The sequence below is a fragment of the Triturus cristatus genome, chromosome 11 (genome assembly GCF_964204655.1).
Source record: "Triturus cristatus chromosome 11, aTriCri1.1, whole genome shotgun sequence".
Lineage (NCBI taxonomy): Eukaryota > Metazoa > Chordata > Amphibia > Caudata > Salamandridae > Triturus > Triturus cristatus.
In genome coordinates this window covers 771,185,206-771,211,872 of record NC_140594.1, presented here as the reverse complement: position 1 = coordinate 771,211,872, position 26,667 = coordinate 771,185,206, and the positions used below count along the sequence as shown (strand labels likewise).

At 44.8% G+C, this 26,667-nt stretch overlaps 1 protein-coding gene across 1 annotated transcript in view; it reads left to right on the top strand.

The window, feature by feature from the left end:
• Positions 1-26,667, top strand: part of UNC5D (unc-5 netrin receptor D) — a 1,316,579-nt gene that overhangs the window by 1,037,550 nt on the left and 252,362 nt on the right. The window contains exon 9 of the mRNA XM_085634460.1: positions 24,780-24,965. Within this exon, the coding sequence (XP_085490586.1) occupies positions 24,780-24,965 (186 nt within the window). The remainder of the gene's footprint in view (positions 1-24,779; positions 24,966-26,667) is intronic.

Below are 26,667 nucleotides of genomic sequence, written 5' to 3'. Positions count from 1 at the left end.
CGTACTTGGCAGCGGGGTTCACCAACAGCATGATATGCTTCGGGGGCACCCAATCACTGTGAGTGAAACTTGCCTTGGGGCACAGTGACTTCCGCATTCCTTGGTATAGGCGGGCAGGTGGCCCTGAGCCTACATGGGGGAGGCAAAGGACTGTGTAATCTATAATAAGTGCGCAGGTGCGCTCTTGGTGTGGTAAAGTGTTTTCTTCCAATTCTGCCTCACTCTGCTTGACACAGGTTTATGCCCTGATGTTCTACAGGCAGTCTGTGGGCTAATGTGCACAGTAATGACGTGTACAAATTACAGATGCTCGTACTGCACTGCTGATGATGTTGTGTTAGTATAACCTACTGTGATGCTCACGCCTAGGCGGTACATGTTAGGGGTACTGCAAGTGTTCACTTTGGTGCACTATTGATGATATTTTCTGTCTAATGTTCTGCATATACAGAGTGCCCTATGGCCAGTAGTTACTGGTTGTTTTCCCTACCTGTGAGTTCTAAGGGTTATGACAGTGGCCCGATTGGCCCTGTAATGTAGATAATCCCCTGTAAAGTAATACCTAGTGCCAGGTGGAACCATGTATATATGTGATTAAGTTCTAATGTGTTTTATGAGTAATACAAAGGCTATTTTTGATATAACCTTGTGTGGAGTTTCTTTTGTGGTGTGTCTAGTGTGTCGCTGCTGTGTGTGTGTTACACATTGCCTCTGGGATAAGCCTGACTGCTCTGCCAAGCTACCAAGGGGGTGAGCAGGGGTCATCTTTGGTGTGTAACTCCCTTGCCCTGACTAGAGTGGTGATTCTGTCTGGCTTAGGCTCTTGCCCTAGCCAACGAGAAATCCCATTTCTAACACTGCCGCACTAAACTGCAAACACAAATGGTGGATACACACTCTCCAAAAACTATCACTGGCTGCTTCTGTTTTAACCTCTGGTGCTGGACGCCACGCTGTGGTACACAGACACTGTGTGACTCTGCATAGGTCTCTTTGCTTGTAAGAGCACCTCCACTGTCTCTTGCTACATGGCCATGTCTGAACTGGGGTGGCAGAGTGGGCTAAAGAACGGTGATGGATCAAACCCAGATCTGTTGACTGGGTGTGAGTGTTTGATTGGTTCTGATGCTCCGTCCATCACCACCCCCTTTTGTACCGCTTTGTTCGCCATAAGTTGGCAGGGTATGCTCAGACGTGAGTCCCTTGCTCACTTTGCCACTGGATTCAAGCAAGCCTGGCTGAAGACGGCTGAAATGCCAGAAACCGGTCCTGGGAGGCTTGTTTCCGGTCCAGGGAAGGCATGGCTTGGCGGTTTGGGCTGGACTGTTCCCATGAGGCACAGGGTCAGACTGATTTGCATATGGCCATGTCTGAACTGGGGTGGCAGAGTGGGCTAAAGAACAGTGATGGATCAAACCCAGATCTGTTGACTGGGTGTGAGTGTTTGATTGGTTCTGATGCTCCGTCCATCACCACCCCCTTTTGTACCGCTTTGTTCGCCATAAGTTGGCAGGGTATGCTCAGACGTGAGTCCCTTGCTCACTTTGCCACTGGATTCAAGCAAGCCTGGCTGAAGACGGCTGAAATGCCAGAAACCGGTCCTAGGAAGCTTGTTTCCGGTCCAGGGAAGGCATGGCTTGGCAGTTTGGGCTGGACTGTTCCCATGAGGCACAGGGTCAGACTGATTTGCATATGGCCATGTCTGAACTGGGGTGGCAGAGTGGGCTAAAGAACGGTGATGGATCAAACCCAGATCTGTTGACTGGGTGTGAGTGTTTGATTGGTTCTGATGCTCCGTCCATCACCACCCCCTTTTGTACCGCTTTGTTCGCCATAAGTTGGCAGGGTATGCTCAGATGTGAGTCCCTTGCTCACTTTGCCACTGGATTCAAGCAAGCCTGGCTGAAGACGGCTAAAATGCCAGAAACCGGTCCTAGGAAGCTTGTTTCCGGTCCAGGGAAGGCATGGCTTGGCAGTTCGGGCTGGACTGTTCCCATGAGGCACAGGGTCAGACTGATTTGCATATGGCCATGTCTGAACTGGGGTGGCAGAGTGGGCTAAAGAACGGTGATGGATCAAACCCAGATCTGTTGACTGGGTGTGAGTGTTTGATTGGTTCTGATGCTCCGTCCATCACCACCCCCTTTTGTACCGCTTTGTTCGCCATAAGTTGGCAGGGTATGCTCAGATGTGAGTCCCTTGCTCACTTTGCCACTGGATTCAAGCAAGCCTGGCTGAAGACGGCTAAAATGCCAGAAACCGGTCCTAGGAAGCTTGTTTCCGGTCCAGGGAAGGCATGGCTTGGCAGTTTGGGCTGGACTGTTCCCATGAGGCACAGGGTCAGACTGATTTGCATATGGCCATGTCTGAACTGGGGTGGCAGAGTGGGCTAAAGAACGGTGATGGATCAAACCCAGATCTGTTGACTGGTTGTGAGTGTTTGATTGGTTCTGATGCTCCGTCCATCACCACCCCCTTTTGTACCGCTTTGTTCGCCATAAGTTGGCTGGGTATGCTTAGACGTGAGTCCCTTGCTCACTTTGCCACTGGATTCAAGCAAGCCTGGCTGAAGACGGCTGAAATGCCAGAAACCGGTCCTAGGAAGCTTGTTTCCGGTCCAGGGAAGGCATGGCTTGGCAGTTCGGGCTGGACTGTTCCCATGAGGCACAGGGTCAGACTGATTTGCATATGGCCATGTCTGAACTGGGGTGGCAGAGTGGGCTAAAGAACGGTGATGGATCAAACCCAGATATGTTGACTGGGTGTGAGTGTTTGATTGGTTCTGATGCTCTGTCCATCACCACCCCCTTTTGTACCGCTTTGTTCGCCATAAGTTGGCAGGGTATGCTCAGACGTGAGTCCCTTGCTCACTTTGCCACTGGATTCAAGCAAGCCTGGCTGAAGACGGCTGAAATGCCAGAAACCGGTCCTAGGAAGCTTGTTTCCGGTCCAGGGAAGGCATGGCTTGGCAGTTCGGGCTGGACTGTTCCCATGAGGCACAGGGTCAGACTGATTTGCATATGGCCATGTCTGAACTGGGGTGGCAGAGTGGGCTAAAGAACGGTGATGGATCAAACCCAGATCTCTTGAATGGGTGTGAGTGTTTGATTGGTTCTGATGCTCCGTCCATCACCACCCCCTTTTGTACCGCTTTGTTCGCCATAAGTTGGCAGGGTATGCTCAGATGTGAGTCCCTTGCTCACTTTGCCACTGGATTCAAGCAAGCCTGGCTGAAGATGGCTAAAATGCCAGAAACCGGTCCTAGGAAGCTTGTTTCCGGTCCAGGGAAGGCATGGCTTGGCAGTTTGGGCTGGACTGTTCCCATGAGGCACAGGGTCAGACTGATTTGCATATGGCCATGTCTGAACTGGGGTGGCAGAGTGGGCTAAAGAACGGTGATGGATCAAACCCAGATCTGTTGATTGGGTGTGAGTGTTTGATTGGTTCTGATGCTCCGTCCATCACCACCCCCTTTTGTACCACAGTGGTCTGGCTCAGCATGATTTCTAAAGGCACACTGTAAATTCGAAGAGGCTGCTGAACCAACCTATTTCACTTATGTTACCAGGGATCAGCATATCTTTAGAAGAAGCCAGCTGCATCCGGACAGTTACATTTACACTTTAAGTGCTCTGCAGAAGCATGGCCAGCTGTGATTATGGAGCCATTTTGGGTATACAATTCAACACAAAACCAAACTGCACCAGCTACTTTTACAAACTTGTGAACAGTCAGCTATTGCTACCCAAGTTCTTCCTTTGGTTGAGTTACTCCTCTAACTTCAAACCAATTAATTGCGTGGGGACAGTCATCTCTTTAGTCCTTCATAAATTTGTTGGTTAATAGTCTTCTTTTTGTTAATATTCTCTCACTAGTCCACACTCACTGACTTAGAGGGGAGCTCACACTTTACCTGTTCCCTCATTCATTCATCACTTCACAAGTACTTCATTGTAAGATCATGTAACTGTTCCTTTGTTTTTGAAAACTCTGTTTACTGTTTACTTTCATTGAAGACAACGTTTCCAATCACCTCTTCAAATATGAAAAAAAATTACAAGTCAAAGACAGCTGCGGCCCATCCGTACTGGCTGATGTGCCACACCCCTACCTTTATCCAGGGAAAAAGAGTGTCTGCCAGGCTGAACAAAGGTCAGAAGCTAGACATGCACTAAATGTGCATGCTCCTGGTTTCCTGAGCTGAACTTTGCCAGGCTGAGTTTTCACAGCCCTGTGGGTGTGACCTCCTCAGCCTGGCAAAAGTACCTTGAGGTCCTCCCCGCCCCCCATGACGAGGGGGAGTGTCACCAATTGCCTTGGACCTGGGTGCTTCAAGTTTAAGTCTTGAAGTGCCCAGGGCTGAGTGTCATTCAGAGACACCACGTTACAGAGTGGGGTGTGGCCAGCAGTCTTACTGACCCCATCACACGCTGTGATGAGGCTACTGCCTTTCCTTAGGGAAGGCAGCAGTCCCAACTCTCCTGGAACCTCCGGGGCATCTCTCTCAGAGAGCTGCTGTTCAGGTAAGTTTTTTGTGTGTTTATTTTATGTTTGGTGCATGTATATGTAAATGAATGTATGTATATGTATTTGTTAATGAGTGTTGTGAATGGGTGTGTGTGTGAATGCATGGGTGTGAGTGAGGCATACATGTGCGTATGTGGCCTCCCTCCCTGTTAAAATTACCAGCCGCCACTGGTCAAAGAGCCTTCATCTCCTAGTCGGGCATTTATCCAATCATTAATTAGGCTGAACTCCTTCATCTGCTCCAGAATGCATCCATTCAGTGACTGGATACGAACAACTCACTGTTTGTGTGTGTAACCATTTACTATTTGTGAACTTTGCATACGGACATTTACTCATTTGTTTCTATGATTGCGGGGTCTCCATTCACCTCTTCAACCATTGATTGATGGTGGATTATTAATTTGTCTGTTTACCCTCCCGTCAAATGAACCGTCCCCATTGAGCTAGTTTTCTATTAATGTGTTGAGGCGCTGTTATTTGTTGCAGTAACAGTCTTGATAGGAACTGCTTTTCTTTACTCCCACACCAGCAAGAAAAAATGCTAATATTTATCCAAATTGAAAAGAATAATTACAGATTTTAAAGTATAGCCCACATTATTCCTCTATAATATAATTTTGCTTCCATAATATAATTATTCCCAATTACCCTTCTTGGAAATTCATTGAAAGCTATTTCAGCTTCTAATTGGAAAAGTAGTGGAAAAGCACTTTCACAGCTGGGCTCTCCCGGCACTCTTTGGATGTTCTCCCGTTTGATGTCTGCTAGCGCGAGGACTCTTGTGAGGGTTGCCCGGAAGTCATGGTGCAGTAGCTCCACCGAGCACGTGGTGGCGTGCCATGTCATGTGACTGCTGGCAGTGTCAGCGATCACAGGTCCACCGGGTCCCGGTAAAGATTGACTGGTTTTCACGGTAGCTTTGGGAGGAGGATCACTCTGTGATTCTGATCTGCTACCAAATAAAGACAGGACCAACACATTCTGTATTTCCAATCTCATAATTCCTAATAAAACCTGCACTTTTCATTTTCTTGAAGCACATCCATGATAGCCATTTATCCTGTTGTATTAAGGATGCTGCACCACCTTAGTTATAAAACCTTCCTAATACCAGAAAAATGGCAACAAGGCATGGCAAACACAAAGTCACACATTGGTAAAAAATATATTTTACATTAGCATGAGACACAAAAAATGTGGATTGGAGCAAACACTAATATAAAGAGCTCCAGAGAAAGCTGTGAGCAGGGAAGAAACAAACCTAGCAGTCCAGGGAGCACGGTTGTACGACGGTACAATGCAGGTAATTACTTTGCATGCCTTTGCCACACATGTTTTAGTGCGCATGCCAATACCCCGCATTTTTTTAGATTTAAAAACAATGTATTTGTGGGCCACTTACCTTAAATGTGTGGTATTGGCATGCGTTGTAATGCATATTTGCGGTAAAAATAGGTGTGCTAAAAAATGCGTGGGGAAGGCACAACGAGGTAAAAATCTCGTTGTATAGGCTGTTTGCCAGGTAGCACAGCTGCAATTTGCTTGTAGTCTCTGTTTTTTTAAAGAGCAGTTAAAAAGTGCAGGTATGAAAGAGGATTTGTTGAGACATTCTTGGGCTAGCTAAATAGTAAAACCAATAACTGAACTGGGAGTCCTGTGATTCTTGCCTCTTAATGTGGACCTGTAAGTCAAATGAGTTTTTTTTATGCCATGTAGCCAAAGGATGCAACTATGGTGCTGTCCACATCTACATTTGTTTGCCCTCTTTTTGTCTTCATTACACATAGTTCAATAGTTCCTGCAAAAGACCTTGCCGTATAAGCTAGGAAATTGCACTTTGTTTTCTCCACAGTGTAGCATTCTATGCTTTTGCCTCATTGCTTGACACTCTCCCAGCTCTGAATTGTTTTAGATTGGTGCATTCCAGTACCTCCAACGTCCAACATTTGTTGAATGGCTGGGGCATCAGAACAAGCAGTAGATACAAGGCAGGGGGGCCTGAAATCGCACTCACCTGACGCCGCCGATACCGGTCACCTCTTGCTGCACTTTTCCTGGGCTGCTCACGCTGTTGGTCTCTCCCGCCGCCACCGTTACCGCTGGCCGCTGTGGGGGGAGACTACAGCTCCCAGAGTTCCCGGTACCACTTCCTGGTGGCAACGAGCTGCGCGCCCGGAGGCGCATAAATTGCTGAGGCTCCCTCGGTGGAGCGGGGGCCTGAAATCGCACTCACCTGACGCCGCCGATACCGGTCACCTCTTGCTGCACTTTTCCTGGGCTGCTCACGCTGTTGGTCTCTCCCGCCGCCACCGTTACCGCTGGCCGCTGTGGGGGGAGACTACAGCTCCCAGAGTTCCCGGTACCACTTCCTGGTGGCAACGAGCTGCGCGCCCGGAGGCGCATAAATTGCTGAGGCTCCCTCGGTGGAGCGGGGGCCTGAAATCGCACTCACCTGATGCCGCCGATACCGGTCACCTCTTGCTGCACTTTTCCTGGGCTGCTCACGCTGTTGGTCTCTCCCGCCGCCACCGTTACAGCTGGCCGCTGTGGGGGGAGACTACAGCTCCCAGAGTTCCCGGTACCACTTCCTGGTGGCAACGAGCTGCGCGCCCGGAGGCGCATAAATTGCTGAGGCTCCCTCCGCGTCGCGGGACGCGCGCGGGCGACACCGGGAGAAGCCCGGGACAAGGGCGGGACCGTCTGTGGCCGTCCGGGGCCGGAAGAGGCCGGGCCGGGCCATAACTCTTGGTTTCCGAGCCATTTTCAGAACACTGTCATACCCGCAAGAGGACAGGGGAGATAAGTTACAGGGGTCAATTTTGTGGCTACACATTTCTGGCAGACAACACCTATTGTTTTTGGTAAAGTTGGACCATGGTAAAAACGAAAAAACCCCAGAGTAGACCAGGGGGAGGAGTAAGGGGAACCCTTGACGCATTTATTACACGGGCAGAATCCTTACTCTCACATGAAATATTATTGACCGAGCGGAGGTTATCTCTTGATTCCCTCCTGGCCAACAAACGATCGTCACTGGGAGCAATCGCTGAATGTGTCACACCTGGGGGGGGCACCGTTGAAGGTCAGAACATCTTAGCCAATAGTAACACCCAGCATGTGACTACAGCGCTAGTTCATACTCCAACGGTAGTCGAGGGAGAACAAGAGGTAATAATTTTGGAGGGGTCTATAACCCCCCCATGTAAACACCATACCTCTCCCTCGAGTTCAAATAAGGTGGTGTCACCAGCCCCGGGCATCAGGGAAAATAGAGCTGAAGTTCAAGCCGGGAACGTCACTGGGGTAGAGAGAGAACCTGACATCCCACTAGGGAGAGAAAGTGAAGTGATTACCCGATCGAAAAAAACGTTACTAGGGACAGTCCCCACCCCAGTCTCTGGCCCTATTACGAATACAAAGTCCCTGCCAAATGCACATCGTAAAGGAACCGAAAAAGCAAGAAACGTTAATAAAACTAAAAAAGGTATACCTAGGAACGAGCCCATAGCTACTGAAGACACAAGATCCCGACTTACTTGCACACAATGTGAATCTTGTTCACCGGTAGTCAGAAAGGAATGGTTAACGGAAGCAATGAAAGCAGTAGAGTCTAATATAGAAGCCCTTCTTCTCAAACACTTGGCCCCCCTAGTAGATCATATTAACAAAATAGAGGGGAAAATAATTAGACTATTGGACGCACAAAATAGGGAACAGCCGGTGGCCCGAAATAACGCAAGTCAGGAAGGGCCGAGGAAGGACCTGTGTCCAGACAGTGCTGACTCAAATAATAGCAGGCTGGCAGGGAGCAATATGAGAGCTGCCACTATAGTGAATAAGGACAGAGTTACACCCCCCATCACTGCAACCTCTAGATCACAGCAGGAGGGTAAGAATAGTGGGACGGTAATAGCTCACAGTCCTCCTGATGCACAGGCCAAAAGCACCCCGGGTCTTCAGACACTGGACTTGCCCCCAGCCTCCTGCCCATACACAATAGTCCTGGCGGGAGTTCCAGCCCAAAACACCGACAGAGAAGAATCGACAAGCTCCCTGATAAATAAAACTAATCACTGGTTATTTAATAACGTTAGGGGAGTTAATACAAGGAACATTCATATTCTTATGGCAAGAAGGGTAGCTTGGGTAGGACCATCAGAGAAAAAATTTCCAGGAGATTGCGTTGTTGTTAACTTCAGAGACCCGCAAATGGTAAAAGAATTACTGGCTTTTAGTTGCGGGTTCTTTGATGGTGGGTCGACAATAAAAATGCTCCCACTTAATTTTTTCTATCGGGACTACCTAGCTGAGCAAAGACAAACGAACTGGAGAAGAAGGGAAAAGCTTACCACAAGAAATAATAGTCCGTGGTCTGGCCCCAATCGGTTCACCCCATTATGTGAGACAGCAGTGATGGATGAATTGGACTGACTGGCCCATGAAGGGCTTTTAGAGCCCCTATCTCCCTTAGTCAATTTAGAGTACAGGGAATGTTTGGATAGTACGGGAAACACTCTAGAACTATCCCCCAGGCGAATTGAAATCTCACCAACTCCTTTAGTTACCAGTGTGGTTATGGGAGAGACTTGTCTTGCAGGGTCTCTTGACCAAAATCAGCCCACCCTAGTCAGGAGGCCAACAAATCATGTGGCGGAGGAACTTAGGGTGGTTTCTTGGAACATAGCAGGATTATCTTCCAAGTTAAAAAATAAGGAGTGGTTGGATTTTAGCCAGAAATTCCATATCATCTGTTTGCAAGAGACGTGGGAGACGGATAGTAGCACCGTACACCTAGAGGGATACAAAATGTTTTTTGTACCGGCCCGGAAATCTAATATGGGAAGAGCGAAAGGTGGACTAATGATTTATGTGTCTCTCAAACTACAAGGGTCCTGGGAGGTTATGGGCTGGAGTTCGGATCATCTACAGGGTATTACTTACCGCAGGAAGGGCTTAGGTTTTGTCTTATTAAATTTTTATAATGCAGTCCAGCCAACGCAGAGGTTGAATGAGCTCGAGGATAGATTATCAGATTTACACTCTAAAGGAAACAACCCCCCAACCCTGATTCTGGCGGGCGACTTTAATTGTCACCAATGCCCACACTTAAAATGGGAAGGGGCTAAATGGGATTTTTGCCCCTCTACCAAGGACTGGCACCTAGAACACACACTAGAAGGTAGTAAACTTGGTAATATCCTGGGCTCATATGATTTAATCCCTACGATGGATTTAATCAAGCCTATTAACTCTAATGTGATTAATCCGACGTTTAAAGGCAGAGGGAGGGACACCATCATAGATTTTATTTTCATTTCGAATGATCTTAAACACAGGATGGTAGATTTTAGTATACAGATTAGTATTTTTAGTGACCATAACCCCTTGGTGCTGTTATTAAGGGTTGAGGATGCACCCGCTCAGGCAAAGGCCAGTATGACGAGGGGCAAACTAGACGCAATCGATCAAGGCAGGCGCATACGTTGGTCGAACATAGATGGGGAAGTATTTTACAAAAATCTTATTGCAACCCCCGATAGTGGGATTTGGATGTGTTTAGACCAGGATGTGAAAGGCAAAAAATTGATAAACGCCTTCATAAATATGGCAAAGGAAATCGATAAGTTACTCAGGGCTAAAGCACCACCCATGGCCAACAGTCAACCGAAATGGTTTGACAAAGCTTGCTCTAGTGCCCAAAAAGAATTAAAACGGGCACTCAAAAAAGTACCGAAAGATAAGAGCAGGATCTCGGAATGTAGGGCCCAATACAAGCTGGCCATAAAAAGGAGGAAACAAACTATCCAATCTGAGGCTTGGGGGAATCTGAAGGAGGCAGCGGAGCTGAGAGACATGTCTAAATTCTGGAAGGTGATAAATGACCCAATTTTTCAGACATCAAATAGTGAGAAGATGGTCTGTAACATCCTTCCAGATGAATGGGTCTCTCATTTTAGCAAGCTATACAATCATGTCAGTGATCCAACCCAATCAGCCACAGATGTGGGGACTCTGCCAAATTCATGGGTAGAGTTTACAGTGGATGAAGTCAAAAATGGAATTTGTGCCCTGACAAGAAACAAGGCCCCGGGGCCAGACGGGATTCCTCCAGATCTATTTTTATCACAGGTCGAGCTGTGGGCACCTATATTAGTAAGAATTTTTAATACAGCCGTGGAGGAGGGACTGCCAAGGTCCTGGTCAACTGCCCATATCGTCCCCATATTTAAAAAGGGAAATAAGAGTAACCCACAATGTTATCGACCGATTTCCTTAATTGATGTGTCTGCAAAAGTGTTAGGGAAGGTGATTTTAAATCGTCTCATGGACTGGGCAGAGGAAAAAGATATCGTCACAGACACCCAGTATGGCTTCAGAATGGGCCGCTCAACTACTGACCAATGCCTCAATTTATATAATCTGATCGCTAAATACACGGTGGCTGGCGAAGGTACAGTCTTTTTAGCTTTTATGGACTTAACAGCAGCCTTCGACCGGGTTAATCGAGGGAAATTATGGGAGATCCTAGAGTTGCTAGGGGTAGATTCGAGCTTGTTATTTATTTTAAAATCATTGCACTTTAGCACCACAGCCCAGGTCCGGTATAGTAATGAGGGGAACCTAACCGACCACTTTTCTTGTACAGGGGGTGTGAGACAAGGTTGCATCCTGGCGCCTTTTTTGTTTACATTATACATAAACGGTTTGGATAAGGCTCTGCGCACACTGGGAGTGGATTGCCCGAGAGTTGCAAGTAGAAGTATCCCGGTCTTATTGTATGCAGATGATGCAGTACTCCTCTCGCGTACAGGGAGGGGTCTGCAATCTCTTATTGATGGCTTCTGCGAGTTTATGGCAAACCTAGATCTATCCCCTAACCTCACAAAATCCTATATTATGGAAGTAGGAAAAAGACCAACCAAGAATTTTACTTGTAAAATTGGGGGACACAAATTAGAGAAGGTCGAGGTTTTCAATTATTTAGGGATTACCTTCGACAAACATCTCAATTTTAGTGCACTAACGACTGAAAAATGCAAACAGCACGTGAGCATTATGGGCTCAATCATGAATCGTGCCACGAGATTAGGTAGATGGTCAGTGCTGGAAATATTGAACTTATATAACTCAATTTGTTGTTCTAAAATTATGTATGGGAGTGAGGTCTGGGGATTTAGAAATGTGGACTCTATACAACTAGAGGAAAACAAGTTCCTTAGGAGGATCTTGCAGGTTCCCCAAAGTACACCGGCCCATATTATTCACGAGGAGCTAGGGATCCCGTATATCTCTGACAGATTAAGTTTTAGGCCGTTACTGTGCTGGATCAAAATCTGGACCAACCCCGAAGCAAGCCTAAGCAGAGAAATAATAACAGACTGCATTAACAGGGACAAAGGTCATAAGATTCCATGGCTTAAATATGTTCAGGATAAACTGGAGTGGCTGGGATGTGCAAAATACTTTAGGGAACCATCGACACTAACACCGCAGCTAAAGGGCACGTTAAAGGTAGAATACATGAGGCGGATAGCCTGTGCCAGGGAAGATAGCGAAATTCTGAAAGGGTCAGTGAGATCTCATATATTAACTAAATCTGTCGTAGGTCTCGAACCCTACCTGGCACTAATCTATAACAAAAATGATAGATTTTTAATGACCAGATTCAGACTGGATCTTTTACATCATATTTTAGCAGTTCCCGCGGGGTATACGAAAGAAATCGGTACAAAGGGTCCCTGTGGCTGCGATCTGGGATCTCCACAGGATACCCTACATTTTGTATTCTTTTGCCCTTTTTATGAATATCCGCGGGCTCTTTTTCTAAAAACCATCCTAAGGGCGAATAAATTTACCCAGATTAGAGTAGCCCTCTTATACTTAAAACTGGCCGTGGAACCCTTCACACTGTTCTGTACTGTAAATTTTTTAAGACTAGCCGTGAAACTGAGGAAATCTAGAGGGGAGATGTAAGTGAGTTTGATTGCCGGGCGCTGTAGGCATCCGGATTAAAAGGCCCCCCGTATGATAGTCTTACATTGTACACAGAACAGGAGATGATTCATGGAGTTTACACAAATGATGAACTGCAATGTTTACAGTATTTGGGATGTTATAAGATGTTTGTTTTAATTAGGCTACGGCTTATTTTTAACGTGATTGATCTTATGTGAACTACGATCCTGTATTTTATTCACTGTCATAAGGTTGGTATACCCTACCTGTACAGATGTTATCGCACTGCACTTTATAATTTTTAACATGAAATTTAGTCTAAATCCTGACCCCAATTTTGCTACTGATATCCTGGAATGGTCCATCAGATATGTTTTTTTTTTAATATTTTAAGATGAATTGTTCACATTACTGTATTTGAAATGTGTAAATATATTGTTCTTTTATGGATGTTTTAATATCCGAATAAAGATACTTTTGATGATGATGATACAAGGCAGAGTCAGTTACATACTAGCTTTCCTGACATGATTGATACTGCCCCTTTTCTACCAACCTCTCATTGGCATTGGCCAATCTAATGAGTTGTCCAGCTACCCGCTGCAGGAGTTAGCCTTTGCAAAACTGGATTAGACCCTGGGGCTCTATTACATACATTTCCCCTAGGGGAGTAATGGGCACGAGGGCCGATTGCTGCGCTCCATGGCTCCATACACTTATGTGGCTCCTTCTATAATACTGATAGTGCTGGTGCGCATATAGCACCGCTCTGCCTCAAAGGGCTCTGTCCCTCACTTACATGAGGGCATGGCCCCATGCAAAGGAGAGAAACGCTTTGCTTCATCACTCAGTGTATTAACGTCACCAACACGGAGGTCATCAGGAGGTGCTCTGAATGTGTGCCGCAAAGAGGTTGAACAAAGTCAATGAACCCCAGAGAGGGTGCCCTCTGAAAGGGAGGGAAAGGGGTACCCATTAAACCGACAGATATCTCCCTGCAGGTAGGTACAGTCACTCATTGTACCACATGCTGTATGATCGATGTACAGCCTTTGAAGTGCAGGTCAGGTGCCACCTTCCATGTGAAAGACAGAGCAGCTGCTTCAACTAGCCTCTCCACCCTTCTCTAATGTGGCCACACTGAGGGCAGTGCATTACGTGTAATAGGGTTCACTCTCCCAGTTTGCACCTGGCACACCTCCTTCATGGTGCAAACAGGGACAGTGCGCTCTAAGTATAATGAACCCTATCTCCGCTGTTCTGCCAATACCTTTTAATGGTCCCCAGTTTATATTTTGTTTGAAATTAAATTTCATTACTAACTACCCCTTCTAAAGGGCTGGCTGAAAGGAGGATTCATAGAGATAAGATGCTCAAGGCTTAGCTTAATCTTTTAAAAAGTTGTGAGGCTTGCAATTTGTGTAAATACCAAGGCGAGAAGGTACAATTAGCAAAAGTATTCCCTGCTGAATCATGCAGCCATATTGTTCTCCCTAAAAATGTCTGCTGGGTGCGCAAATCTACATTTTTAACATTAATAACGGTTTTTCAGTCAGTAGCTGGTCCATCAACAATGTTTGCCTATGCATTAATTTTAAAACTCTGTTGTTTCCACTATTCCTAACAAACCTAATCAGTTGGTGGCTTGTGTCATTTTCGATTTATAATGCCTTATAATCCCCATAACTTGACACGACTTGACTAAACATCTAAGTCTTGATTACAAGTTGGACAGAGTGGAATTACCATATTTTCCTTGTGCGAGAGCACCAGACCTAATATTACCGGCCAGAAAAATCACTTCAGGGTTTGGCTACAACAGCAGCCAAGCCACTGTTTTCGCCTGTACCAAGTTCATTTTTTGACTGGGGAGGATTATGTCTGGGCAGCTTTTCCTCCTCATCTCAAGCACCCTCGCTCTACTCTCGCCCACCACCTAGCCTTCTGCCAACATTTATGACCTGCTTAGAGCAGGTGCTAAAAGTGAGCATTAATTCTCCCTGAACAAGGGACTGTGGGGATTTACGCCCAGTAAAACTGGGTCCACACAGTTATTCCCCATTCCATGGGGATTAACTAATAATTAATATAAGCTACTGCCAGACTGTTACCTCATAGTAACATTCATTTCGTTTACACGTTTACAGAGTTTGCGACCCACCAGTTCCTGTACAACTCATAGGCGGGCCTCTAATCGCCAATTTGAGCACAGATCTTCCGTCCCGATCAGAGCAGGTGTACATATTTACATTTTTTATCAGTTTTGCTGCTCATTTTCTAAACAGGGGCCTAACGGGTTATATAAACTGGGAAAAACACGTAGGCAAATCACTCCATATATATGTGTGCAGGCAAAATTCTAAAACGTGAATAGTACAATTACATGGATGTTAAAAAAACATACGTTATGTTGTATGTTTTTAACACGTATGTAATTGTACTATTCACGTTCATATTTTCCTCGTTACTGACATGTTTATCTTGTCGACAGGGTTCCCCTATCTCCAAAGCTAACTGGGTATATTGCAAGAAAACATTTTGCCAAATTTTGAAACGGGACCAAAGCTATAAAACGTCCACCAATTGATAAAATTGTAAAAGACGTACAAGTGTTAATCATAGCAAAAGATATGTCCGTAAACTGAGGATTATGCATATAAATAACAGACAGCAGCTGCAACTGTTCAAACGGAAGTGTGCACACCAGTTACTGCAAATGGACCATGTGGCTCTGGATTCAGTCCAATTTTTCTCCTCGACTCATGTGATATATTATGATCACTGTGAGGATATAGAAAAGCACATCCTGTTTCCAAGGCATTTCAATATTGTTCTGCATCTCTAGGTGCATGGTTGTTGGCGCCTCTGAAAGTGTTTACTAGTTGGAAACTCTCCAATTTTCTAAACCAGATGGTTGGTGACTACCTTTTCCTAATGTGCTAATCCCACTTTACAAATTTTCTGATTCACGATTTGCCGTGGCCGCATTTTGGACCTTACAAATTGCCAATTGTTACCTTCTGTATCAAAGATTTGCAACCATAATTCCAGTCGAATACTATTGACCAATTACTGAGTTCCAAGTTAGGGTGCTAACTGAGTCACAAATGGAAAGGGTTCCCTTCGGATTTCTTCCCTTTTGGGTACCAAAGTGCCAACTTCAGAAGCAATAGGCCATGGTCCATCTGCCTGCTGTCTGCTCTCACTCAAGTTTTTCAAAATTGAAAAACCTTTTTAAAGCACCCAATTTACTTTGAGAATCACTGGCTGATTTAAAAAACAAATCCATTATAAAGTGATTTCTCTGGACTTGTGTTCTGCTGTCCTTTACAGGCCATAATCCCTCTGAAGGTAACCATTGGAGTGAGTCGCAATTTGCCACCTGCCTAAGGAATATTAATTACTGTGATCCCCTTTGATTTGTTATTTTTGAGAAGCAACATATTAATAGATTTCTTCGCAGAATCAGATACTGGCTTTAAAACTGTTGTGTCGCACATTTGCGATCACTTTTTGCAATCAGTATCTTTGCACATCTGACCCTATGTGCGTGTTTGTTTTTACCATTAAACCCTCTGAGAATTTTTATCACTGTTAACCTTGCAAAGTAAAGGTCTCCTTTCGGTCATTGTCTGTGACTTCTTAAGGTGTCCATGTGGTCCTGCGTTCACTCTCATTCCATGTGCTCTCCTTATGCCTTTGACGGTTTGAAGCCTGATATGGGGTATTTCTACCAGTGCTTAATTTGAGCTGGTGGTTTTCGGTTTTCGGCACCGGCACTTAATTGTCAACACTGGGACTCATGAAAACCAGCCACATGGTGGTGCTGTTTTCCAATTTTGTGGTCAGCACAACAGTTTTTTAATAATTCAATATACATTAAAATGACTCATATCTGCCACTAAAGCAAGAATAATAGCTTGGGTGGCAGGTATTACTCATTTTTAATGTATAAAAAGTCTGAATTGTCAGTAGTAGTGCAAGGGGTGGGGGAGGAGGAGGAGTAAGCTGCTGTGGTCTCCTCACAAGGGGCCTGGCACTAACTTATTTACAAACTAAGCACTTATCTCTACACAATTGTCTTTACAGAGATTATGTTCTTATGGGTTTTCACCTACTTGTGTGTGAATGATTAGTTGTCATTTGCATATGCATATTATGATCTATGGTTAGATTGTGGTGTGTGCCAGTGTTAGTTGGTTCATTGATGATATAGTGTGGCCCAGCTTTGTCGTGGGATTCTCCGTGACTTGCCTCAATGGAATTGCTGGTCTCCAAATTTTCTGATTTGTGGTGTGAGTATGACAGGGCACGAGTCGAGGGTACACGCAGGTGGACGGCGCCCGCCGACTATTTTCACAGGGTGGACGCCCTCCACCCTGCCCAGAAGTTGGGCCCCACTGACAAATATGCTGAATTCATCCCGGTGTAATTTGCAAACACCAGGGCACATTACATTCAGCAGCGCCTGCATGGTGTTGTCTGCTTTCAATCCACAACAACGTGCAAGGGGGAGCAGGGCTTTCTTAGTTCAGACTCCTTCTGGGCTCATAACAAAGGCCGAATTTGAAAGGTCATCCTTCCTCCTTTTGTTGGAGTCTGATGGCTGGCAGCAGTCAGTAGCCTCACACCTAGAAGCAAATGCAGCAGAGGGGAAACAAAGGCTCACACCTTGTTAGCACTTCACACATACTTAAGAGAGGCAGCTTTTCACTTTGTTAAGGCTCTGTTTAGGAGATACACATACACTGTAAGAATATCAGATGTGTTGGTCTTTTCCTGTATTTACACAAAATAAATGTAATTTATAAAGCGCTTACTACCCCTGAGAAGGCGCTGAAATAATTTAAGTATCACTATTTATTCTTTTAAAGCACTATGGGTAGAAGAAGTTTACGCTGACAAAAGGCAACACTGTTATATGTGTAGCTTAGAAAAGTATGAATCTTCTGCCTGAATCAGAAAGGTTTGCATGTTTACTCGAAATGTGCTGAAATGTACTAATGATAGACCTGCTAAACATATATGTGAGGGCTTAAGATCTGATGCCACTTCTTATGATGGCACTTCCTGTGATGTCACGTGCTGTGATGTCACGCACCGTGATGTCACGCGCCGTGATGTCACACACGGTGATGTCCTGCGCCGTGATGCCACTTGCATTCTGATTAACTAGGTTAGTCCCCCCACTTCTTTTTTTAGGACTTGTGCCCTGATGATAGTAAGTATGGAGGGCAGAGCTAATAGTGAGACTTTGGTCTGTTCCGGGTCCTTATTGATGCGTCACCAGGTTGGTTAAACTCGAGCTCCAACGATTGTCAGTTTGTTTCTGCTTTTCTGACTATTTAGAGTTCAGATTTTGAAGTCCAATATGGCTGCACGTGTCAAGACAGCGCACAATGGCAATGTGTTACTGACTGCAGCGCCACGGCGCTAACGAACCTTGACTGCTGTCATCTGCGGAAATGCGAGGTTAGTTTGAAGATCTAATTAAAGATCCGATCTCATTAAAAGAGTTTGATGTCATTAGCGGTTGATCTTAAAATGAACTCTGCCAGCTGCCAGCGCGCGCCATTATGACACGGCCCGTCCATTTATTAGGCGGGCAGCTCCTCTCGTCTGTCACGGGCAGCGGGGTTTTGAGCCATATTTTCCGAATATTAACAGGACTCTGATCGCTTCCAAACGTCTCCAGTGAGAGCGAATATTTGCAGAAAAGACAGCGCAAGCTTAAAAAGGCAAATCGTGTACACGCCAAAAGAGTCCCTCACAAAACGTTAAGAGCATGATTTATGCAACACATATTATTTCATAATGAGGTTCGTAAAAATCTTTCATATTAAAAAATTCCTATATTTAAGCTGACCTAAATTAAAGCTATAGAATGTCAATTTGCTGAGCTCCTGGGCTATACACATACAAGAAAGATATCTTGGCACAAAGCATTATGGTATCTGTTGAATGTCTGCTTTCTTACCTACAGCTTATGTCAATTTTGCTATTTTTCACATAGACCTCAAACTTCATAATAACAATCGAAGCACATCAAATACACAACTTTCCTACAGGTAGTAATACAAGGTAGTGTGATATGTTGTTGTTAAAACGAAGGGGCTTATTTACACGCCCCTCGCGCCGCCGGTGCCTCACTTTTAAAATGGGAAAAAGTGACGGACCGGCGGCGCGAGGAGCGTGTAAATAAGCCCCGAAGACTCTTCGCATATGCCTGCGCCAGGTATGTATTTGGCGTCTCCTCTCGCCACTGTTACATAGCTCCCTGTCGCCTGCTTGACAGAGTAGAATACCAGCAGCGTCAACATTCTAAGGCAGGCTGCACAGCCTAACCGAAAGGATGTACCAACTGGGGAGGAAGGTAGGGTACCAGAGGATAAAGGGAATACCATTCTGATATGAGATGACATAATATCCAACTTACCATTTACTATGTATTTTTACTTAAACACAATTAAATATGAAATTATACCAGTTGTCATATCAACAAACGTATTTTCCATATAGAGAAAGCTCCAGAGTTTGCAGACAAAAGGAAAATGTTCATCACTGCATTACACTCACAAAAGATATTCCGCAAAGTTACATGGTCAGGCCGTAGCACTGCCCTTGAGCTGAAGCTCCCTGCACACCTTGCGTGACAGTGCTTAATTTGTGAAAAAGTAAGTGCATGGGTCGAATGTTTTTCTTAGAATACTGTCGCTGGGATGCCGAATGCACAGTTGCCGTCAGGAGCAGCCCGTGCGGGTAAGAGTGATGGGAGGTGGGGCTGGGTTGGGGGGGGGGGGATTCGACAGACAACCACGAGAGAAAATTAAATAAATAATTCATCAAAAAATAAATAATTAATTTTCTCTCGTTATCTGTCAAAATCAAACCCCCACCCAGCCCCACTGCCCCACCGGTCTTACCTGCACAGGCCGTGGCTGGTTGCCAAGTACCAAGACTGCCTGACTTTAATTTCCCCTCATACCTTTTTTCTCCACTGCTCTGCGCGTCCTTTTTCTTTGTCTCGCTCTTGTCAGTTGTTTTCCAGGCCTTATGTATCCCTTTGTCACTGTTTTACTAGTAATCTACTCTTCCTTCTTTATCCCATTTCTGCTTTCTCTCAATTGATTTATGGGTCAAAAGTCTAATGATGAGAAGTAAGACCACGTCCCCAAAATGAGTGCTGATAGTCACCCCCTGCAACCACCGGCACATATTAAGCGCTTATAAAAGGCACTTATTTGCCCTTGCATAAGAGCATAAAACATGGCAATTTTTCTGGTGCATTTGTGAAACTCAGAGGTGAGAGGTCTCTGCTTTATACCAGCTCAGTGTACAGTGTCTGCTGTGGTGCCTGCCTCGTTTTGCCTGAAATGAATGTCAGTGTTCATGTGATGGAGGCAGCCTCCTGAGCTACTACAGAAGCTTAACGACCTCATCTTTGAGGCCAGCGAATAAAGCCAGGCAGTGTCCTTTGCACCTCGTTGAACTGTTGTTAAGATAAAAAAAGACCAATCAACACCCATGGCTGATAAACAGAGTTCTCCCAATGCCCCAAGTCCTTTAATGTCCAAACATTCTGACCCATCTTCAATCCAGAATTAAGACCACAAAGTGACACGTAGAGTTCATGTGAAAACACATGTTCTGTTGCAGTCTATATGGGGCGATTACATTAAATACAATTGTATTTTCCCCTCAGTAATATCCATGCTTATTATTTAAGAAGTAGGTGTTTAGAGATTGAGAGGCTGATCTTCGGAGACCCAAAATATTTTTCTTTTTATTTCTATGCATATGTTTCATTTGGGCAGACAGATACTGACACAACGCTGCCAGCCAGACACATTTCGACATCACAGAATTCGAGGTTCAAGTAGTGCAAGAGGTGTAGTGTGTCAGAGGACTATTGGTATTTAAGCACCGGGGTGTTGGGATCATTGTTATACAGTTTTTTGGGGATCGCCCTTGGTTCCATACCTACCATGAGACAAGTGATTACATATGTTATAGACATATTGAGCCCACAGCCTATGCCTTCGTAAGAAAGGGCTGCTGCTGGAACTGTGGAGCCCTGAAAGAGTCATCTCTTTCCCTTTCTACTTTACTAGATCATTGGAATGTTGAGAGCTCCATTGAGGACGATGGAGTGGCTCTGGGCTTATAATGGCTGGTATAACCCCGGAGCTCTAACCTTCCAATGTTTGTCTTTGTGTTTCTTTCTCATTAATTTATTAGAACAATGGAATGATGAGCGCTCTATTCAAGACAAGGGAGTACTCCGGGCTTCTAACGGCTGGAAGAAGCCTGGAGCACAAAGGTTCCAATGCTTGTTAACAGCTGGTGCTGTGAACAAAGGCCTCACGGAGCCCAAGGCGATTTCCAACCCCCTCAGGCTCCGAGAGGCCTTTGTTTTACAAATCAACATATTCTGCCCTCTGGGGGTGGAATGTTCTAATTGCCTTAGAGCCCTCTGTAGTGGGCTCTTCCGGCCATTAATGGCCCCCTCCATTTGATTTAGTCTCCATTGTCAACACGTCAAGCCTTTTCCTTCTTGCCAGGGTACTCAATTTGGGTCAGTCCAGGAGTCTGGAATGTTGCTGATTCTTATCAATTTTTCAAGATAAGGAACGGCTCTCATCTGCACGCCATAGATCCCCTCCAGAAGAGGCCAAATTAGTGCTGCCCATATATTGGCTGGCCCAAATTGCTAATCGATAGGCATCTGACCTAAATTAGTCTATGGAGGTGGACCATTTGAAAATATTCGGCTCCCACAAGCAACGTCACTAATGGCCTGCTGTCATCCATAGTAACTCCAATGCTTTTGGACTTGAGCCGCTCGGGCGAGTAGTTGCTTTTTACCAACCCTGATTGAATGTCCCTTGCCTCAATTATCAATAAAGCCCTTGCTCCAGGTGACCCTCCTTTGTCAGTTTATTTTGTTGGCACTGCACTCCCTTCTTTAAACTGTTTGTTCTATTTAGTCTTCCTTCTTTACTCTTATTTTCCTACCTCTTTGCCTCTCTCTCCATCACATTGTAAGATGTTCTGTTGTGAGCAGACATCTCGCAGGTGGAGCCGGAGGAGATGATACATCAGGCCCGAGGACCGGGGCCAACCATGAGGCTGGGAGCGGCTGTCACCATCTGAATAGCCACCTCTGGTCACAATTAATGAACTGTGTCTGCCGCACAGTCTGTTATGGAAATGTGTGTTAGTTAAACTCCCTGGGCTGTCTATGGGCCCATCAGCTCTGTACCCTTTCAGACTCCGCACGTACGTAGTAATGTCACAGTCTGCTTAGACAAGCTGTCGCAGTGTGTGCTGGGAGTAAAACGTCCCAAGCATTGGCAGCTTGGAGACAACCTAGGTTCCAATTATGAACTTGCTGACAAGTACGGCAGCAGGAGCTGGCCTGGTTGTACCATCACATACGGCCCTTACCACTGTATTTACTTCTCCGCTCTGTAATTGAGGAGCAAGTGATGGAACCAACGTTACTGACAGTAAATTCTCAGTTTCTTCTGCTAGCACATTTCTGAAGAAGTCTTGGAGGTATTCGTCTTTGTGCTGAGCGAATAAAATGTCTGCAACAGAATGACTGGACATTGTTTCCGTTCTGCACAGCTACTGACAGGTTTATCATTAGGCTTCAGGGGTTTTATGCATCATTGCGTCATCAGTGGATAGTTTTGATGTGGTGTTACTGGACTCCATGGATTTGACCGTGGGTCTGATGGCACGTTGGAATAATGCAATCACTGAAGGGATCACTCTTGGACCTCAGGTTCCCATGTTCGAAAACTGCAGGATCTACTCTGCCTTTCATCCATCCAAGGTCGATAAATTGTGTAAATTCTGTAGGGTGCAAAAAAAAGCATGTTATGCCACACCATGATTTTCCAAGGCCTGAAACTGTCCTTTCTAAAAACTTGTGTTCTGTTATTTTATTTTAATAAGTTATGCTCTGGCTTTGGAGATGCTTCTACCAATGAATGAAAACCTTCTTCTGTGTCCATGCAAGTGCAATACACTTTAGGTGCAGCTTGTTTAGTGTAAACCATCCAGCACTTCAATTTGATTCAATAAACGTAATTCCCTTTATACCATGTTAACACCGTAAAAGCATCATGGCAGTTGTACGATATTAAAATATGAATACACAAAAAATTCCATAAAAATAATCTTTTAAAAGAGGTATAAAGTATACAGTAAGTGTTCGTATTAAGGAGAAAGATCCACAGTCCAGTAGAAATGGAGCCTGCCATAATCAGGATGATGACGCTAAACTGCTAAAATCTGATAAGTAACACAATACAGGATAAGATCATAATAGTTAATGCACAATCAAAAAGCACCCTCCATGGGGGACCATGGTCTAATAAACGAAAACGTCAAATTCTATCTCATCTGGTGTGTCCCTATCACACAGCACCTTAGAGGGAGCATCCAGCACATTTGGAGACCATCTTCAAAACATGTTTTCATTGAATCAGGCAGGCATGCAGAGTTTCAGTGGTTTCTTCTCCCACTTTGCAACCACTCAATTCCATCAGGAGTTTCTTTCCCCAAAAACACATCGTGCAAGACATTTCTTATAAAAATGTATGTGTTGTAATCTTGGTTTGTTCCGCCCCCCCCTCCCTTCCTTCCACTTGGTATTTTCCCCTCCTGCTGTCAACGTTCTATTGTAGCCTCCTCTGGCACTGTTTGACAGAAAGGCTTTGGACATTGTTGGTGGTGTCTTAATAAACTTGTGTCTTACCTTACAAGTTTCATTCTTCTCAACACTGGCGACGAGTATTCTGCGTCAGACAGCTCCTGCTGGTGAAGGGTGGGCTGCTAGGCAAACTTTCCAACACAGGGCTAGACTGGAAACCAAAATCAGCCATGGCAAAAGTGTTCAAAAGAGCCCCACGTTGATAGACCCATGACTTGAATGTGGCTATGTGGACATGTTTGGATAGGGGCGACCTACCCAGGTCTGAAAGAAGCCCTGCGCCTGCAGCCACTGGCAAAACGCTCAATGGCCAGTCCAGAACTGGTGCAAAGTGGGAAGTTTGCCAACTCTGCCCAACTTCGAGAGTGCAGTTTGTAAGTTTGCACCTCCCTATTAGGTGGTAGCGTTACACTAAAGAGTCAACATTTGCACTGGTCAGTGTCCGGCCTTTGCTTGTGTCACTTTTGAGCCTAGACCACCTCTCATTTCTATGTAGATTAAATTCTCATATATGTTTGTATTATTCAGGATTTAAACAAATATCAGCCATCTTGACAATATTTTCACATATTTGTTATATATGGAATAAAGTAAACCATGACGTACATGATAAGGATATTGCAAGCCACTGAAGAGATCTGTGACCATGTAGAGGGCGATGGCTGAGGTCCTTTATGAGATCATGGGACTCAGAAGATATGTTATACCTTAGAATCCATATTTACTCCATCACCATTTCCTCAGAACACTTACATCCATGGTGTCATTCTCTTTCCCATGAAGGAGATAGTATGGTTGCAGACATGGAGAATAAAAGCAGAATATAGTGTGAAATTAAACACATCAAAAATCAGTTAGTAATTTATTCCAAGATGATATTAGAACTACTTCAATGTAAGTCAGATTAAAACAATGATGGGGCTCACAATGTGTAGAGAAATGCAGAGATAATCTATTTTTGCTGTAATTACCATTATTGTGCAACAACTAAACATATTTCCATAAATATCTCCTTTCTGCTCATCATTGTTCCTTTGAGAAAAAAGATCTGTTTGCAGCTTAGTTTCTAAACTTCACCGGTAGCGATGCTCCTTGACCTGCTTTTCAGCTTGGGTGCTTTCTCTGGAAACATGTATTATGACATCACAACGCGACTGTAACGATTTATTACAGCTGAGCAGCTACATCATTTCGTCATTACAGCTGACTAGAGATGTCTCAAGTCTCCTGTAATAAGGAAATTAAAGACTGACTTTATTCAGAAAAAGCAGACTCCCACACACTATATATAGATTCAGTGAGGGTCTCTACATTGATACATCGCTGCACCCAATTTTGTACCTTAACAGCTGTAATTGTGAAGTAGCGGAAGTGAAATATCTAAAATGCCTCCTTACGTTCTGGTCTTTAAGAGTAATTTTGGAAATGTAGTTCAAACTTTTGTGTTTCACTGTGAACTAGCTCTAGCTTCTCAAATGAGATGTTCTACTGTTAATAGGTATTTGCCATCTTTGGGGACTTGGATGAAACTCATGCTCTCTGCTTTTCTCTCCCTCCTCCTTCTCCACAGATGTTGACAGCGCCAGTGACATTGCGCTGTACTCAGGGCTGGGAGCGGCCGTCATGGCAGTGGCAGTGCTGGTGGTGGGAGTCACGCTCTACAGACGAAGTCAGAGTGAGTACGGCGTAGACGTCATCGACTCCTCAGCCCTGACAGGAGGCTTCCAGACCTTCAATTTCAAAACTGTCCGGCAAGGTGGGAATTCCTGACCTTTTCACACTTTTCTCTCAGACTAGACTTATATTTTCTTTCACGGTGATCATTGCATTGCTTCCTTAATCAGTGGTGGCTGGCAGGGAACGAAGTGGCAGAGACAAAATATAAAAAATAAAACCACTTACCTCGTCACAGCCGCGAGGCGCTGTCTCTCCTCCGTATTTGCTTCTACCCAGAAGGAGGAAGAACACAGACTCCCCTTAGCCAATCAAAACACTGCTATGCAGCGTTGTGATTAGTCTTAGCACCGTGGTTCGGTGCTCAGACGGACCCTGGGAGCCTGTGGATGTTCCCCATCATGCTGTGTCTCGCAGCCCAGTGGAGAACATAAGATGGCCGGCCAAACCGTCATGCGCACTTAGAGTGTGTAAACACTCCTCTCAAGCTCTGACACTAGCCCCCGCCCCACCCTTACAAAAAATAAAATAATAACGATGTTATTATCAATTTTTTTTCCTTTTTCCTGCTCTGAGAGCAGTGGGGTGACGCTCCTCCGCCTTAGTGGAAGAGCAACCCCTATCTGTAATAAAAGCATGAGGGGAGTTTTATTGTAAATGTTACATTTTGATATCTGTAAAGGTGACATAAGGACAGACGTACATGGCATAATGTGCCTAGCTAAATAAAAAGATGAAGAGGACCAGACCTTTTTCTCGCTGAGCTCTGTATATTCAAGATCTGCTAGCGGCTCATATACAGAGATGAGGTTAAAGGATCTACCATGTTAGTTATAGAATCACAATTTAAGTTCGCTGTCAGAATCTGACACAAAAAATGATGAAAAAGATAGGAGAACCTCGTGTGAAGAAGCTATGTCCAAAGGAGAAAAATTGGTTTATGAAATAGAATTAGGGCAGAAGTTCACCAAACATCACTGAGCGTTGCCAAGGTGGGAAATAAAACACTTGCAGGAAATAAACCAGGAAAAAGAGGTGTTGTGGGATGTTACTCCTTCACTCCAAGCCCCCACATTTAGTTGAAAAGCTTCTCTAAAAATTGGCTTCCCAAAAACTGTTTTTCAGGAGTGTTTTTGTGTTTACAGTTTATCAGAGGATATACATTTTACGCTGTTGCAAAGTTTGTCTCCTTCACAAAACTTTTCTGGCAAAATAATAGTTTCACAAACCCCTTATATGAAGGACATATGGTGTATATTGTTACAGACTCATCAAGACATGGGATCTAGCAGAGAGGGGACAGATAGAAGAAACAGACAGCCCTTCAGCGATGCAGTCAGTCTCCTTTGAAGTCTGACAGATGTGACATGTGCCAATGTGGAGACAGTTTCCATTAAAAGAAGACTTGCAGGAATGCTAGACATCATCAACTAGACCTCGCACTTCAGGATTACAATTTTTGGGAAAAGGTTTAATTTGCTTTAAGATTTCTCATGGAGCCCGTGTAGGGGAATGGCCATCAAAGTGATGTGGTTGAAACCTGACAACAGATAAGTTTAACATATTCTGCTAAGAGTTACCAGTGCCTTGAGAACAGTGTGAAGGTGATCAGAATCTTGTAGGAAGTATTTTATGTTTCAGAGAATGCAAAGTCAACTTTGAAGTGCTTTCACCAAATTTTATATATTCAAGCCACGATAGCATTTACTTTTGAGGGCCAAGCTTAGAGATTTGTCATTGAAAGTCTGATCAATATCCAAGCTGTGATGAGAGAAGAGATCTAG